A 15939-nucleotide genomic window follows, 5' to 3' on the forward strand; every position below is an offset into this window, starting at 1 on the left:
CAATGCTAAAAGCCAACATCTGACGTGGTTAAACACACACACACACAGACCCTCTGGGTCAGCAGTGCTCACACTGTGGTCAGTGAGCATGAAATGTATCTAAAGAGCGTGTTCCGCATTTTGTGGTCGAACTACTGTTTACACGGCAGTTTAACCACAGCAAATAAAATTTCTTCCCTTGAACCAAAGCATGCAAATCATCTTTAGCGTGAGGGCGAGCAGCTGTAATCACCAGAGCCGCTGCAGCTGTGCTTACCTGCTTGGACTCGGTGCTGATGCAGCAGAAGTCTCGTGGCTGGCTGAGGTGACAGGCGGATGGATCTGTTAGGATGTAAACTAAACAAACACAGACACAAACGAGTCAAAAGGGCTGTAGTAACAAACGTGTGGACAAAGTATGAGTTCAGTCGGAGTTGACACAAAAACGAACAAGAAGAGGTAAGATGGTCATAATGATGTGCTGTTTTAAATTCACACATAATGCAGGTGTGAAGGTGGACTTTAACAAGCCTGGCAGTGATGAATACGGCCGCGCTTTACTGTACTACACAGTCAAAGGACACAGATGCAAGTGAGGGGAATTTGCAGGATCTATTATAAAGCCGTGCAAAAATATACACAGATCTGCTGCAAAAACAACAAATATAAATATTATTCACAAGTGCATTTCAGCAAAAATGCATGTTTTGCAAGGTAAACTCTTCCTCAGAATACGTTCGACTTATATAACACAAATAAATCTTTTTTATTTACCTTTATTTTCCTCATAAGATCTGACCTTTTAAAGTTAATATAACTAATATATTAATGTGTAGGCAGCACATCAATGTTTTAAAGTTTAATAAATAATCAGGGTGACGATATTAGCTTACCCAGCTGAGTGCTGTCATCTAGTGGTCGTGTCCACATGGAGCGGACAGACGGATTATACAGGTGGCTTTTGGACATCTGGCAGATTATATTCCACAGACCATCCAGGGGTCGGTCCAGTTCCCCAATCCCCAGAAAACTGTGAACAGACGGGCTGGAGGAAGGCTTGTAGAACACCTGAATTCCTCGTTCCTCACCTTGGTATCTAAACACATAAAGACTTGATGCATCAGCACATAAATCATGTCTGTGAAAGTGAGTCTATCTGTCATTTCACAGTTTGTCTCAAGTTTAAATAAACTTACTTCCACTCTCCTGTGGCTTTGCCCGTCAGCAGATTACCCAAATTCCCGAAAGAGGCCGATCTGACCTGGTGAGAAAAATATCAGATATTTCAAATATTATATAATGCGTGCGTGTGTGTGAGTGCATGTGTGTGTGTGTGTGTGTGTGTTTGTTAGTAAAATATTCCATGAATCACTTGACAGAATATAAGCTGTTAGTGTGCAGTTTGGAGTTAACTTGATTCAAATTGGCCGACAAAGCTAACTGACTTTAGCAAATCCAAAAAATATTACTGTTATTGAAAAAGTTGGCTAACTCCATGATCAAAACATTAGAATTAAATTATATGCAACACACAAGTTGTATGTGCAGACCTTAAAAGTAAAAAAAAGCTGCCAAATTAAAGCTAGAATGATTTAAAGATCCAGCCATCCATTCTCGGCCGCTCATCCGGGGTCGGGTCTCAGGCCAGCAGCCTAAGCATGACTGATGACTTAAAGAAAACTTAAGAAAAAGAAACCACTCTAAAACTGATCAGGTACCAAATTAAATAAGAAATGTAATAACATCACCAATCTCGAAATAAAACATTTATTACATCAACTTTAGAAAATGAGAAGAATTTTTGCTCAAGACGACTTCCCAAATAGTCTAAATCTGTGAAAGTAAAACGTAATCGGGGGTGATCACATTTCACTAAACACCGCTAACTACAGCAGTCAATAAATCCATCTTTATATTAAAATACACATTTAGATTACCCACTTATCCTCGCAGGGTCGCGGGGGGCTGGTGCCTATGGGGTACACCCTGGACAGGTTGCCAGTCCATCGCAGGGCAACACAGAGACACACAACCAAGCACACACACACACTCACACCTAAGGACAATTTATAGAGGCCAATGAACCTAACAGTCATGTTTTTGGACTGTGGGAGGAAGCCGGAGTACCCGGAGAGAACCCACGCATGCACAGGGAGAACATGCAAACTCCATGCAGAAAGACCCCAGGTCGGGATTTGAACCACTGCACTACTGTGCAGCCCAATTAAGTTTTCTTGTAAAAGGGAATTACCTCAGCCAGAACCTGATTGATGAGACTAGATGTAATGTCCTGATAGGTTGCTGTTACAGAAGAGGCGGAGGCAAAGGATGCAGTGCGTTTGCGTCCGAATACTGGCGGTGATGGAGAGGAAGCCATCAGTGGCTCAAAGTCACCAACAGGAGGTTCGAGGTCGACATCTGATAAATAAAATGTAATATTAATTTATCATGTGGACACAAATGACAGGAAGAAGAAAATTAAACATGAACACGCCATCACACGTGACACATCTAGGGTAAAAGTCTGTAAAATTAAACGTTTCTCATAAAGATCAAATATCGAAAGCAGAAACAGTTGCCGTCACAAGCAGTTCTGGTCAACAGGTGAAGGTGAATATTCGTTACCTTGAGCTGACCGCCACGTTAGCTTTGTTTTCACCGAGTCACGTGTAGCTGGGCGTGCCCTAAGCGCCTTTTCTTCTTGGATCCCTGTGATCTAACCAAGAAAGCATCAATTACTTAATGATGCTTATAAAAACAAAGAAATGAACACTTTAAACACACAAACTTAAGTTGACTAAAATTATTTTGTATCAAAGTCTCTTGAAGATTAGATTTCTATTGAAATGCTAAATAAAAACTAAGTGAACCTTTCGGTTTACGGCAGGTTTGGTGAACTGCTGCAGCTGAGGTGTGTGGCTGCTGTTGTATCCAGATGTTGGTCCAGAGGACAGACTCAAACTGGACCCTGTGCACAACGTGCTGTTGCTGATTCTTGTCCGATGCTTCAGGTCATCCTGGTAAAATAATTAAATCAGTCAAGTTTCCAATGTTAACATAATAAATCAGCTCATCCAACCAAAGCACAAACCCTCGCGATGCAGATTACTGATGTTATTCAAAGAAGAGGACTCCACAAACATTTAAAACATACCTGAAGAGAATTGCTTATTGTTCTCTACAGATATGACCCATTAATAATATACTGGCAGACCTTGATTTCCTGGGACAGAGCAAGTTGCTGCAGCCTCCTTTTCTCCAGCTCTGTCCTCTCTCTCAGTCGTTCTCTTGCTTTTGCGATCTCCGTCCTGGCTTCTTCCCGAGCTCGGCCGTAATCCCGCAGCAGCTGTTCAATGTCAGACGGATACGGACTCTCTCCTCTACATGGCTCCTGTAATCTATGGTGGAGATTGTGGTGGACACATCTAAATGCAGTTTGAAATGGTCAGATACAGTCAATAACATTTGGTATGTTGACTTTTCCTCACTTAGACACACTTACATCTAGGATTAATACATTAATTGCACTATGACCTGATAAAACCAAGAGTCTAGTCTCACCTGGTGTTGTCTATCACCTCCTGGCGAAGCTGTTGAAGGTACTTCTTGCACTGAGTGGGAATAGCTGTAAAGACCTTAGAGGAAGAAACGGTTTCTTGAGGAAGGGAATGTGGATTTTTGCTGGGACTCAGACTGCGAGCTCTCCGATACATCTGGAGGCGCTCTTTCCTGTCCTGCCTCAGACCCTCGATGCTCAGACGATGTCTGAGACAAGAAAAAAAAAAAGAACAAGGGCTTTGAGCAGATTTCAAAGAACCAGAGCTGGTGTTTCCGAAAGAAAGTGTATTGCTTTTACCTGTCATACAGCTGCTGGTTGGTAGGAGCTGAGGTCCGTTGCTGCCGCTCCTCTTTGGACCGCGGGGAGGGAATCTTCAGCAGAGCATCCGTCTCTCCCAGCCCATAATGGACCTTTGCCTCCTTTAGCTCCACAGTCAAAGGCATCAGGCTGGGATTGAGGCTGACAGTTGCCATCACCCGCTCCCTCTCCTGACGTAGCTTCATTATCTCTGTTGCTCTTCTGTCCCTCTGAGCCACGGCCTCCATGTTTAAACCAGAGCTCTCCGTCTCACCCCACTCAGGACAGTTTCTGTGGTCAAAACGTGGAAGTAACGTCTGTTTGTTTGGGTGTTTTGACCGTTGATGATGGTGGTGGCGGACTCCTGACCAGTTGGTGAACTTATCGTGCATGGGCAGGTCTTCTGGGACTTTCTGACTGTCCTCATGAGGAGACACACAAGTGGAAGGTTTAGCGTTTACAAGGACTTCTGTGCTGCACTCACTTGGTGATTCCAGGTCATCCTCAAAGCAAAAGTCCCCGGAGCCAGCTATGAAGCTGGATTTCTTCTGTTCCTGCACACCGCTCGGACTTGGTGTGGGAGAAATAGCGGTGCTCCACTGTTGGGGCGTTACCTGCTGTTTGGAGCTGCACCGGTGGCTGCACTCATCTTTGAAGCACATGCTTCTCTTTTGAGCATCTGCATATTTATCCAGTGATAATCTGGGGCTTGAAAGGCTCTTTTCTGATTCTGGAGGACTGGAGCAGCTCACTTCACTCACCCTCTCCAGAGATACAGTTTCTGATTTATTGGAGGAAACCTCACAGTCCTGTCTGGGACTTTGAATGGCACCTGAAACAGAGGGAACTGTAAGGCTGCCGTCCTCTGAGGGATGGGTTATTTTTTGACTCTTGCATTCTGGATGACAGTGTGATTGTTTCCCTCTCTGTCTGAAACGTGTTCCCATGGTAACAATGGGAGATGATGCACGGTCTGTGTAGGTAGCTGTTTTTGTGCACAGAGCAGAAGGATGTTTTGATGAACAAGGGCTGTGATTACTTTGGCAGTACTTTTTTGGTGATCTATTTTGGATTTCGGATATGGCAGCACTTCTCCAGCTCGGAGACTCGGGATTGCTGAGCTTTGAGAATCGAGATGAGGCAGATTTTACTCGTCTGTGACAATCAGCTGCACCTTTTGTCCAGGGTGATCTGATTGGGTCGGGATCTGAGTGCGAGGGAGCAGACTTGTTCAATCTCAGGTCAGGTGTGCTCTTAATTCTTGCACATTTATGCTTCACACAGTGTGTATTCTGCTCAGAACCGATCACTTTCACTACCACGTTGATTTCATGAGAATTGGATCGCTCTCTGACTGCTGGCGCAGCTGCAAACTCTGTCTGAATCCCAACATCTAAGGTTGTGTGAGTGGAGCGGTCCCATCTGGTAGAGGGGCTGTTCTCAGACCAGCTGATGCTCCTTGAACTGGTCTTGTTGACTTCACCCGTCCTCATCCCCTGGACGTCCCCTAGCAGGTCTGAAGTGCTGTCGATCAACTTGGTGATGTGAGCCGACATGTTTTCCATACTGGCCCACGTTGGGGATTGTTTAACATCCACTTTGCCTCTCCGAGATGATGGAACGTCCGTTTTGCTCCGTTTGTGATGATCTTTACTTTTGAAAGCACTACCGTTGCTTCTGCAGCACACCATCTCAAGCTGACATTCAGTTTGAGTGCCGAGTTCATGCGTCCTCCACCTCTGTGCTTTTATCGTTGACTCTTGCTCAGATGAACAAACAAGCATGATTTCGTCCACCTGACTGGAGTTGTTACTAAAACCACCAGGAACATCGTTACCGGAGCAACTGCTGTTTAGAGTCTGACCGGCTAAGCTACTGCGCTGCGAGTTAGCTTTTCCCTTGCAATCCTCGATGCTGCTAAGCGTGCTGGAGAGCCCCTTGTTGGTTGCGTGGGCACTCAGGTGGGAGTTGAAAGGGGAATTATGTCCATTTAAACCATTTTCTGCGCTGCAGCACCTTGTCATTTGTTTTTCCGAGCCGTTTAAAAGCGGAGATGTAGAGGACAGATCGGCAGCGCTTCCGAAAGCCGGGTTCCTGTAGCAGTGCTGGTTTGAGTCATCACACTGCCACTGATGGACGAATGGGTTGATGTCACTGGAATCAAAATGAATGGGGGAGTCTTGACAGTTTAAATGGCTTCCTTCACGTTTATTTCCACAGAGGCTGAATTTTTCTGCTACCGTTTGCCATGAAGCCGCTTGAGGGGGTGAAGGGTTCCTTTCAGAGGAGTACTCATTATTAGATGTACCTCTGTTTCTATTATGAACCTTCAATTTAGATTTGACTGCAGACACTGGAGCAGACCTTTCCTCATCACGAGTCTGACTGACATCATTCTCTGCACCCAGCTTAACCCATTTAGAGGTTAACCTGCTGTGATGCATTCTAGCTCCCAGTTTCTCCACATCTTCCTCATCGGATGACTTGAGAGACGAGTCAGAGGAAGAAGTGGGACAGGTTTTGATGTTAGACTTCCTGAACCTCTTGATTTTTTTATTGACTGCAGAATTCCCTAACATAGCTCCAGCTTTATTCATCGCGGCCTCTTTAGACATCATTACAGAATGACAACAGCTCGTTTTAATAAGTCTGCGTTCTTCAGGCATTAAGAGTTCTTCAGCAGATACGTGTGGATTTTCTAACCCAGCATTTTTTAATTCAAAAGCTTCATTGCTGTCCACTTGATGGTGCTGGTTGAAGCTTCGTGGGGAACTGGATGGATTTTTACATTTTTCTTTGTGGTTCATGTTGAAGAGAGAAGTCTGAGCCAAGGTCTCTGAATGTGAACGGCTGAGTTGATCCTGAATTATGAAAGATGGTCTAGCCCCTGATTTATGAAACATCTCATCGTTTCCTTCATGGACAGGATTAAGAGTAATCTGGATGTGGTTATATTTGTCTAGCGATATCACATCAGCTGGTAAATTATTGAGCCCGGAGATTTCATGGCTGTTTTGGAAATGCTGAAAGATCTTTGGTGGATTTTGATTGGATGAATTGTTATTAGGTGTAGCTGTAGGATGAAAATCCTCTAAAGCAGTAATCATGGTGGAAGATGTTTCTTGGTTTAGTTTCTGAGGTTTTGTAGCTGTGTGTTTGGTCTGAAATTGACAAACGAGGTCAGCATTACAACCAGGGCCATCTGATCGGATCTGGTTGTCCACTTGATCTCTCATGACCACATTACAGGTGGATGCAACACTTTGTTGATCTTCATTTGTATTTTCTTGAGAGTCAAAACATTTGTGTCCAGTATTCAGTTTGCTTGTCAGGTGCTCATTCATAGTTAACACATTTTTGCTCAGCCCCGTCTCCACTGAAAGATCTCCGCAGAAGTTCTGGATTTCTTTCACATCGTTGCCTTTTTCATCCCTCAGCTGCTCTCCTGTCCATCTACGTTCATCACGATCAGAGCAGCAATGAAGCACATATGATGACAGTGTGTTCAGACTTTGACTCCTGCTGTTTCGGGCTCCATCTCTGCCAGTCACTGACAGTTTCATGTGTTCTTTTACCACTTCAGAGATTCTCAGATCAATTGCGCTACAAATGGCGTCTGATTTGCTTAAGTGTTTGGCACTTTTGCAGCTACCCGTTTGACATTCTCCTTTTTCTGTATCTTCCAAAACTTCCTTGTGTGTTACATCCCCCTTTTCGACGTGCTCATTATTTCCTACCGTGGCATCACACTGTGAACGCTTGTCTCCGTGTTTTAGGAAACACTCAGAGATCTGACCATTTGGCTCCTGTTCTCTGTTCTTGATATTAGTAAATGGAAGCACATCTGAAGCTGCGGTATCTTGTCTAGCATTGCCATGATTACAAACACAATCTCGGTCGTCGTGTTCCACAAAAGATCGTTCTCCTTTAAAGTCCCTGCTGTTTTTATGGTGCCTCGGGCAAATACCACCCAAAATGTCACCCGGTGTGAAGGAGAAAGTTTCCAACTCCCCGTCGTCGCTCCGTTTTGGAATTTTCAGGCCTCCAATAAAAGCAATTTGTTGGTCTTTGTTCCTTTTTCTGGAATTTTTACAAGTCGACTTCACAACATCCTGTTGCAAGGCAACAGGCAGCTCGGTGCTTTTGGTTTCAGTCCGTTTACCTGTTAAATCTTCTGCTTTCTTAAAAAAACTTTGTTGCACATCTGTAACATTTGTCCCATCAGTGTCTGGGGCTGCTTTGGCTGAAGGCTTAATCTCATCCAGCACTCCCCCGTAATTAGATGAACTTGTATAGAAATGCACAGCTGCTGGAAAACTTGAGCTACGCATGTCAGAGAACATCGAGGACATTGTCATGTTGGCAGCCACCACACCAAGTCCAGCCGCAGACACGTGAGATTGACCCGATGTTTCTTCTGTAGTTTGGTGTGAAGACTCAGGTGCGCTTGTGCCGCAGCTTGAACTCCTTGAATCTGTAACTTGAATATCTTGCGACTGTTCTATAAAACATCCTGCATTTTTGTGGGTTTTTGAGATCAATAAATCTGAAGTTGGACGATCCTGCGACTCTCTTGACAGTTCAAGGACATTCTCCAGTGTTTTGACATTAATCATCGCAGAGCTAGCGGGTATGGATGTTTTAGATCCACTCAGTGAGTCTGAGAGTTTTGTCCCAAAAGGACTGGGAGTTATTTGTTTCTGTAAAAGCGGAGAGTTCCTGACAATCCTTGGACTTTCAGCAGTATCAGCGTAGGACCAGGTGTCAGTGACTACCTGCAAATCTTCCCTCACACTGCAGCTGATTAGAGAGCATGGGCTGTTGGATAAAATGTACGGCATATTCCTGAAGTCGTTTGTTATTTTATCCACAGCATCTCTTCCCCTGGAATCAGCAGCTATGGAGGATTGAGAAAGAGATGTCCTTGTTGGATCTGAGGAGGCTTCTGTTGGGGTTCCAGGTGGTTTCAGAAATCCAGGCTGTGCTGCAGAATCTCTCACCAGGGAATAAGTTGGTACCACTGTTTGTTTACATCTCCTCACTGTCGTAAATTTTCCACTGATCTCCATAGTTAAGGAATCTTTAGACAGTTCACTGTCTTCGCTTTCTGCTTCGCTTGTTTCCTCGTATCTCAGCTGCTCTGCTAAGGCTGTTGCATAAGCAGAGGACAGGGAGTCGAGGGAGAAAAGACTCTCACAGTCTGATGTCCCTTCATCTCTTTCTCCCCACTCTTCGACCCATCGAACCAGTCTCTGCTGGTGAGCCATCGGTCCACTGTTCTTGTTCATCAGAGCTTCTGTGCTGTGCCACCGCCTCTGTCCTTGGTTCTCAACCGGAGTCCTCTGATCAAGCTCCTCACATGAAATGGCTGTTTTAATGATGCCTTCGCTTTGATTGGTCCTTAGGTTCTTGTCTCCTCTTTGTCTCCAGTAGAATTTATTTGCTATCCTGCTGAGAGGCTTAAGGACTCGTCCTCCCTTCACACCTGAAGAGGGTTTCCTGAAAACGTTGGACAGAGCTGTTTTTAATCTGGGTCCCACAGAATGAGACAAAGCTTTACTGATGATCTCCAGCCTGTCTTTATCTGTGCAACCAGAGTTCTGATCAGAGCTCTGATCATTTGGAAAAGAGTTCTTCTCAGATCCAAATCTGTCTGTATTAGAGATTCGTATATTTTCCTTGCTCACTGGTAGCAATGAATTAGAGTTAGGAGGTGATTTCAGTGTTAGCGCTGTCTTCTGGTCCGGACTGTTCTTAAAAGACACATCTCGTTTTGGCAGCAGAGGTTTTCTCTCCGACTGTCCCAGACATGGCTCAGCTTGTGGTTCTTCGTTGGAGGTTTGTCTGAAACTTTCAGAGATGCTTACTTGATTTGGACCAAACTGATGTTTTCCAGAGAAGACAGAGCTGGAACAACTTTGGGTTCTTCCTCGAGGAAGACATTCATCTGAAACCCACTTCCTGCCGTCAACAGACTCAGACGCTGTGAATGTATTTAAAGGCCGCTCGGTGGATTTGTTTCTCCTGAGGAAGTGTCTGTTGATGGGAAAAAAGAAACCAGATTCGATTATTTTATTTCATTATTTTAAAGGATATGACTTCATGTACTTACCTGAAGATTGGTGTGTGCTGAGGGTAGAGACGAGACAAAATATCTGCTGAAAACGAATGCCTTCGGGGAACACATTTTTTTTCTTTGGGTTTTAACGGCGTCTCCATCTCAGGAATCTCCTGACTGTCCAGTCCTGAGGGAAGAGACTTTTCCAGCTGCTGTAACCTCCACTTAGCGTCCAGCAGATGCTGCTTGTTGGCAATTTTCTTCAGCTGGTAGAGGAGCTTTTTGCGGCGGAGGCGGCTCTTGGCACGTCTGAGGGAGTGATGCTTTAGCAGCTCATCCTGGACCGTTTTCTTCCTGACCCTCACCACTTGGGATGGATAATCCAAGCTAAGATCCTTCCGATGGCCAGTGAGCTTTTCCAGAAGAGGAGCAGGGAGGAGGTTTGCTTGAACTCCAGAGTCCTGTGTGAGTCTCTGCTCTGCTGTTTTCAGGCAACGTTTCTCTTGCAAAATCCACATTTGGACTGGTGTTGAAACAACAAAGCAAATCTAAGCACTAGGAAACCTTTAATTTTTATGTCTTATGAAGCTAAACTTTAAATCTGACTTTAGATTTCAAAATACCCGCGCAGAATAAGCACTTACACTCGGCGTGCTGCTGTTGGAGGTGGTCCTGCTCTTTTTCCAGGTCTCTTTCTGCTCGTTTCTGCTCAGCCTGAATCTCCTGCCGTAGACTCTCCACATAGCGTTTCTGCTCCTCTACGCGCTGCCTGGCTGTAGACTCCTCAGTGGGAGCGAGGCAGGTGCCCAGCTGCAGCGGCAGCGTCGCTTCTTCAGCACTACAAAACAAACACACCATCCACAGAATGAGAAGTGATTAAAACATTGAGAAAATCATGAAGTGATCCAGGAATAATTAAACCTAGAAGGATGGTTACTGATGTTTTAGCAGCATTGGACTAAAAGCAAGCGTCAGCTGTAACTAAGCAACTACTGAACTGTAAACAACTAGCTGAGACTGAGAGGGCTAATGGAAACATGAAGCACTGACCTATTTCTGCAGTGAGTACATTTCTATAACTCTTATTAAATATGTTCACATAGAGCTGACAGAAAACAATCCCTACTGTACAAAAGTCTGTTTTTCAGTTTGAGACGGTATTTACTTATCGGCAGGAGTCCGGGGGCAAAGATCCACGTAGGTGCCTCCTTCACTGACCTGAAAAAAGCAAAGAAAATAAATTTACCTCCATTGTTAAGTGAATATCTGCTTATCACAAATATTATCCCGACCGTGATCTTAATTAGCATCGTGTTCATTTCCAGGTGAGCGGCACCTACCCGCCTGCGCTCCCGAAGGATGGCCGCCTCTGCTGGGTGGTTGAAGCGGAACTTATGCACGCCTCCCAAGGTGACGACTGTTCCTGGAGATACAGGAACGTGTTCATCACACGCTGCTCTCAGCTTGTTGTGTTGTGCGAGCAGACAGCGCAGGTGTGTGTGTGTTTGTGGGAGGATTCCAAACATATTGAAGTGTGTGTCGTTTATTTTATATAAGTGTACATTGCCCTATATCTTCAGATGAATCACTCTGCACAGATGTAACTATACACTCACCTGAATCTGATATCAAGCTCAACGGTGTAACAACAGAGGTAAAAATCGATTTCAGCCTAATTTTCTTTGTTTTTGCCCTTCTGTCAAATAAACTACATTTCACTTATTTTACAGCATGTGATCATAACTTCTGTACCAGTTTGAGTTAAACACCCCATTAAATTAAGATTACATAAATTGCTCAGGTCAGATTAAAACCTGCAGAAATGTTGCTTTTTGTGTGGAAAGAACACAAGTTATCCAAGACTCGGAACAATGAGAACAAACTAGTTTTTATTGGTTTGTTTTATGTGGACACAAACTGACCTTGAGCCAGCCTGCAGGGCTCAGTGACCTCTCTGTCGTTGAGCAGGCAGACGCAGCCCGGCAGCGGTCTGAGCGTTACCACACCCCCGTGGTTTTCAATCTCACATCTGGCTCTGCCCGGCAGGACTACAAACAGAATTCAGAGAGAGATTCATACATTTTGATGCAGAAGGCTGTGCTGATGCAGCCGCTGTACTGCTCAGCACGGCTCAGGGCAGCATTAAACAAAAGAGTAACTTCACGTTTCACCGTTGTCTATGGATAGCAGCTAAAATTTAAAATCACTTGATATTTCCTATTCCATTTGGTAACACCGGACATAAATGCTGGTGCAATTTTTGCATTTATAAATTAGTTAATCTAATACCTCTATGGGGTTCTTCAAATTGATCTGGAGGTCCGATGTGAGTGATTCCTTCCTATAAAAATAAAATAAAACCGGTTAAAATTATTCTGCATGATTGTTTCTGCAGAATATTCAGCAGTAGCCCAGATGCTGAAACTTTAGACTTTAGAGAACACGACTAACAATTATTACAAAAACCTGAAAACTTGCTAAGCAGCAAATATAAGAATCAGTCTTTTAGTAGCTGCAGTGAGCAGGAAAATACATTTTCTACATTATAAATAATAAAACACCTATTAACTTGTTCCTTCTGGAATGAGTTGGTTCACAAGATCTGAACAGTTTCAGTGTTTTCTTATTGTATTACGTTCGTTTCTGCTTTGCTGCAGCTGAAAAGCATCATAAATATAAGCAGACCGATGCAACTAAACAGCAGGAATGTCAGCAGAAGAAGAGTTGAACACTGACAGTAGCAGGCTTCATAAACAAACATTACTACGTTTCAACTTTTCTGTTATTTTATAGCAGATGCCTAAAAATGACTACTTTTCTTCTCCTAGTTAAATTGATCAGATGACATCAGATAAACAGATCCATCAAGGTTTCATCCCATACTGCGTTAACACAGCATTTCTATTGATTCAATCCAAGACAATGAGTTGGTCGAGCTGTGCACCCCCTCATCTGCCCTACGTTTACGTTACATGACAGGTAAAAGACCCGCTGAAGAGGCTCTGGGGGTTGAACTCTAACCCAGTCACCTAAAACCAGTTCCTCTGAACAGGAGCCCCAAAGACTCAAAATCTGACATTCACTAAGATAAAAACTGTTTTGCATTCAGAATCTGAATCAGACGGCTTTATTGCCATATGTGGGAGACAGGTTCACAACATTAGGAAATTGTTGCGGTACTTGGTGCAAAAAATAAGAAATAAGCACAATAAAATAATAATATAGAGAGGTTATAATTAAGGAAATGGCTAATATATGCTAGAAAGTGTAAGTACTGATAAAGCCAAGCCAATTTTTTTGTACAGCACCTTACAACAGTGTAAAACTGACCAAAGCGCTTCACAGAAATTAAAATATATTAAAAACAATACACAACATAAAAATGCTTAAAAACTGAAACTAAATGTAGAGGGGAAGAGGGGAAATGAAGAAGAGAAGAAACTGTTCTTGTGGCGAGAGGTTCTGGTCCGAATGGGTCGGAGCTTCCTGCCAGATGGTAGCAAGTCAAAAAGACTGTCGAGGGTGAGACTGGTCAGCTGTGACCTGCACGCCCCAATGTCCTGGAGGTGTTCTAATCTACAGCTACCCTCACAGAAAAAAGATGAATAGTTGTATTTATTTTTCTGAATTAAAGGAATTAAAACCTCCTTTTGATGGTGTCAGGACCACACGCGTTCCCACGTGGACGCAGCTCTCCCAGTGGAGGAACTAGCATAGTCATCAGGGGTCTCATTTATCAAACATTGTGTAGAATATTTACTAAAATCGTACTTCAGCTCAGCAAAAAAATGTACTTACGCCAAGTAGGTTTGTGATCTATCAAACTTGGAGTACGCACAGCTGCACGCAATCTCCGCTTCATAAATCAGAAACTATCTACAAATGTTCTCAGCTGCTTTTTAGTCACATCCCGCCCTCACCACGCCCACTTTCTGCCACGAATGGTCAAGGCAAAGTTCCTTGTGGATCTCATGCATATACATAAGCCGGCTTGTTGCAGCATTTCGATCACGACCGCAGATCAAGGAAGCGCTATTTCACAAGCAGAAATTGAGGTACTTGTGGGTGAGGTGGAGAAATGAAAGGAAGTACTTTTGCAAAACAAATAAGAGAAAATCCACAGAGTGGCACAGCGTTGCTGAAGCCATCAATGCTGAGTTCCTCAGAGAGATCTGTGGCGGATATAAAAAAAGTGGTCCAATCGGGATTTGATCCCCAGACTCCTGGGTGAAAGTCACACGTGCTAACCAGTCAGCCAAACGGAGATCTCCCTTGTTCAGGTAGCCAGGGCGCATGATCAATCGGGTCACGGTGACAGGACACACACACTGTCACAGACGCATGACATTCTGTCTCAATCTGTCCCCCCGCTGATTTTCTGCATTCCGTATTCTGCGCTTCAGGCTGTGTGTGTGTGTGTGTGTGTGTGTGTGTGCGCGCGCGCACATGCGTGTGTGCGTCTGGGGGGTCTTGTTCTGTGTGAAAACGAAGCAGTACAAGTGATAATGCTGCAGGATTTCATCCTTTTATCCTTCTCAGCAGCAGCACTGCAGGTGCTCTCCATGTCCAAAATGTGCGTAAGCCAGGTTCTTGGTCAACTTAAAGTTGCACACATTTTTCCTCTAAACTTTCTTTCATAAATCCCAAAGTTTGCGTGGAAAGTTGCTTACGCAGTTTTCCGACCCCGTTTTGTGCGTAAGCAAGCTTGATAAATGAGGCCCCAGGCCTGAAGCTACACTTGTCATTGTCAGAATCAGGACAGTTTAAGCTTCCCGAATCCCAGCCTCAAAACAAACAGCCTGCTATCCATCCAAGCTTCATACACTTCAGAAAACACACACTGACACACACAGAGGGGGAACTGACAGGACAGTGGGAAGAGAAGACAAACGAAACCACCCTTAGTCATTTCTTACCCGAACAGAGAGAAATGCTAGTGTGAGGAGAAGGTTTGAGTCAGGACAGCTGACAAAAACAGAAATCATAGCTTTTGGAAAAGTGGAGCAAAACTATATTAGTGACATTTTGCTTCCCATGAACAAATTTTTAGTTTTATAATGTTTAAAAAGAAATATAGAACATGTGTTGTAATAAATTGTTAAAAAAACATATATAGTTCTTCTATTTGATTGTCGTACCCTGAGGTGATAAAAGACGACCCCAGTGCTGAGAACGTCTCTGTCCAGAGAAACCAGGTGTGGCTGAAGCGAACTGACGAGGAAACCAGCCTGGTCTCTGTTGATGTCCACACTATACTGCTCTAGCAGCTCCTTCTTGTCTCTCCAGCTGTCTGACCAGTCCTTCGTCAGCTGTTCCACCTGCAACAAACGACATTATGTCATCAAGCAGACGCGTTCAGGGTGGCGATCACTAAAACCAGATGCGTATGTAAGCATGTTGGGGCTGTTTTACCTTTAATTCGTTCTGTAGCACGATTTCAGAAAGACTTCCGTCCCTCTCATCACTCAGGGACGGACTGAGGTTACGCTGCTGCAAGTTCATGGAGGAAAAATGATCAGTCATCAGACAGCACAAAGAGAAAATGTCACACACATCAAAACACTACCCAGTGTTTACCTTAGAGGGCTCTAGAAATGTCGCCCTCAAATAAAGTGCTGCATTAAGGCTTTGATAGAGAAAACACCATTCTTTGTGAGGGATGTGAACTCGGTGGAGTGCTTCCCTACGAGAGTTAGTGCTAGTAAAAGGTCGCCGTACCATTTCAAAGCCGAGCAGCATGCTCTTCAGTCTGTCAATCTCTTCTCTCAGTTCTCTGATGAGACGAACGTTTGCATCCTGCAGAGAAACCAAAGTGTGTGTCAACCCACAGAAAACACTTCGATCCAACAAAAGAACACAGCGTTTAACCCTAAACGACCTCTGACCTCGTTAACCCGAGGCCTGTTGACAATGTTTCTGGCATGAGCGGCGTAGCGCAGGGTGCTTAGGGTCTCGTTGTAGCTGTGAGCAGAGGGGGAAACCGCTGAAACACAAGGACACACACATATGAGCGTCCATGGACATGAATGGATACGGTAGTTTAAAT

The 15939-nt window shown here is 44.2% G+C and overlaps 1 protein-coding gene across 3 annotated transcripts in view; it reads right to left on the bottom strand.

Moving 5' to 3' along the window:
- Positions 1-15939, bottom strand: part of stard9 (StAR-related lipid transfer (START) domain containing 9) — a 39339-nt gene that overhangs the window by 1527 nt on the left and 21873 nt on the right. For 2 of the 3 annotated variants that reach the window (XM_070546836.1, XM_070546837.1), the window contains 19 exons: positions 15779-15876; positions 15612-15689; positions 15306-15383; positions 15032-15211; positions 12183-12234; positions 11816-11941; positions 11234-11316; positions 11059-11111; positions 10538-10731; positions 9948-10416; positions 3836-9871; positions 3541-3744; positions 3194-3404; positions 2850-2996; positions 2605-2695; positions 2231-2397; positions 1176-1240; positions 873-1075; positions 257-336 (listed from right to left, as the gene is read on the bottom strand). In XM_070546836.1, coding sequence (XP_070402937.1) covers positions 257-336; positions 873-1075; positions 1176-1240; positions 2231-2397; positions 2605-2695; positions 2850-2996; positions 3194-3404; positions 3541-3744; positions 3836-9871; positions 9948-10416; positions 10538-10731; positions 11059-11111; positions 11234-11316; positions 11816-11941; positions 12183-12234; positions 15032-15211; positions 15306-15383; positions 15612-15689; positions 15779-15876 — 8615 coding nt within the window. The remainder of the gene's footprint in view (positions 1-256; positions 337-872; positions 1076-1175; positions 1241-2230; positions 2398-2604; positions 2696-2849; positions 2997-3193; positions 3405-3540; positions 3745-3835; positions 9872-9947; positions 10417-10537; positions 10732-11058; positions 11112-11233; positions 11317-11815; positions 11942-12182; positions 12235-15031; positions 15212-15305; positions 15384-15611; positions 15690-15778; positions 15877-15939) is intronic. The other variant, XM_015969664.3, reaches the window with a different exon arrangement.

Source organism: Nothobranchius furzeri, chromosome 18, assembly GCF_043380555.1.
Source record: "Nothobranchius furzeri strain GRZ-AD chromosome 18, NfurGRZ-RIMD1, whole genome shotgun sequence".
NCBI lineage: Eukaryota > Metazoa > Chordata > Actinopteri > Cyprinodontiformes > Nothobranchiidae > Nothobranchius > Nothobranchius furzeri.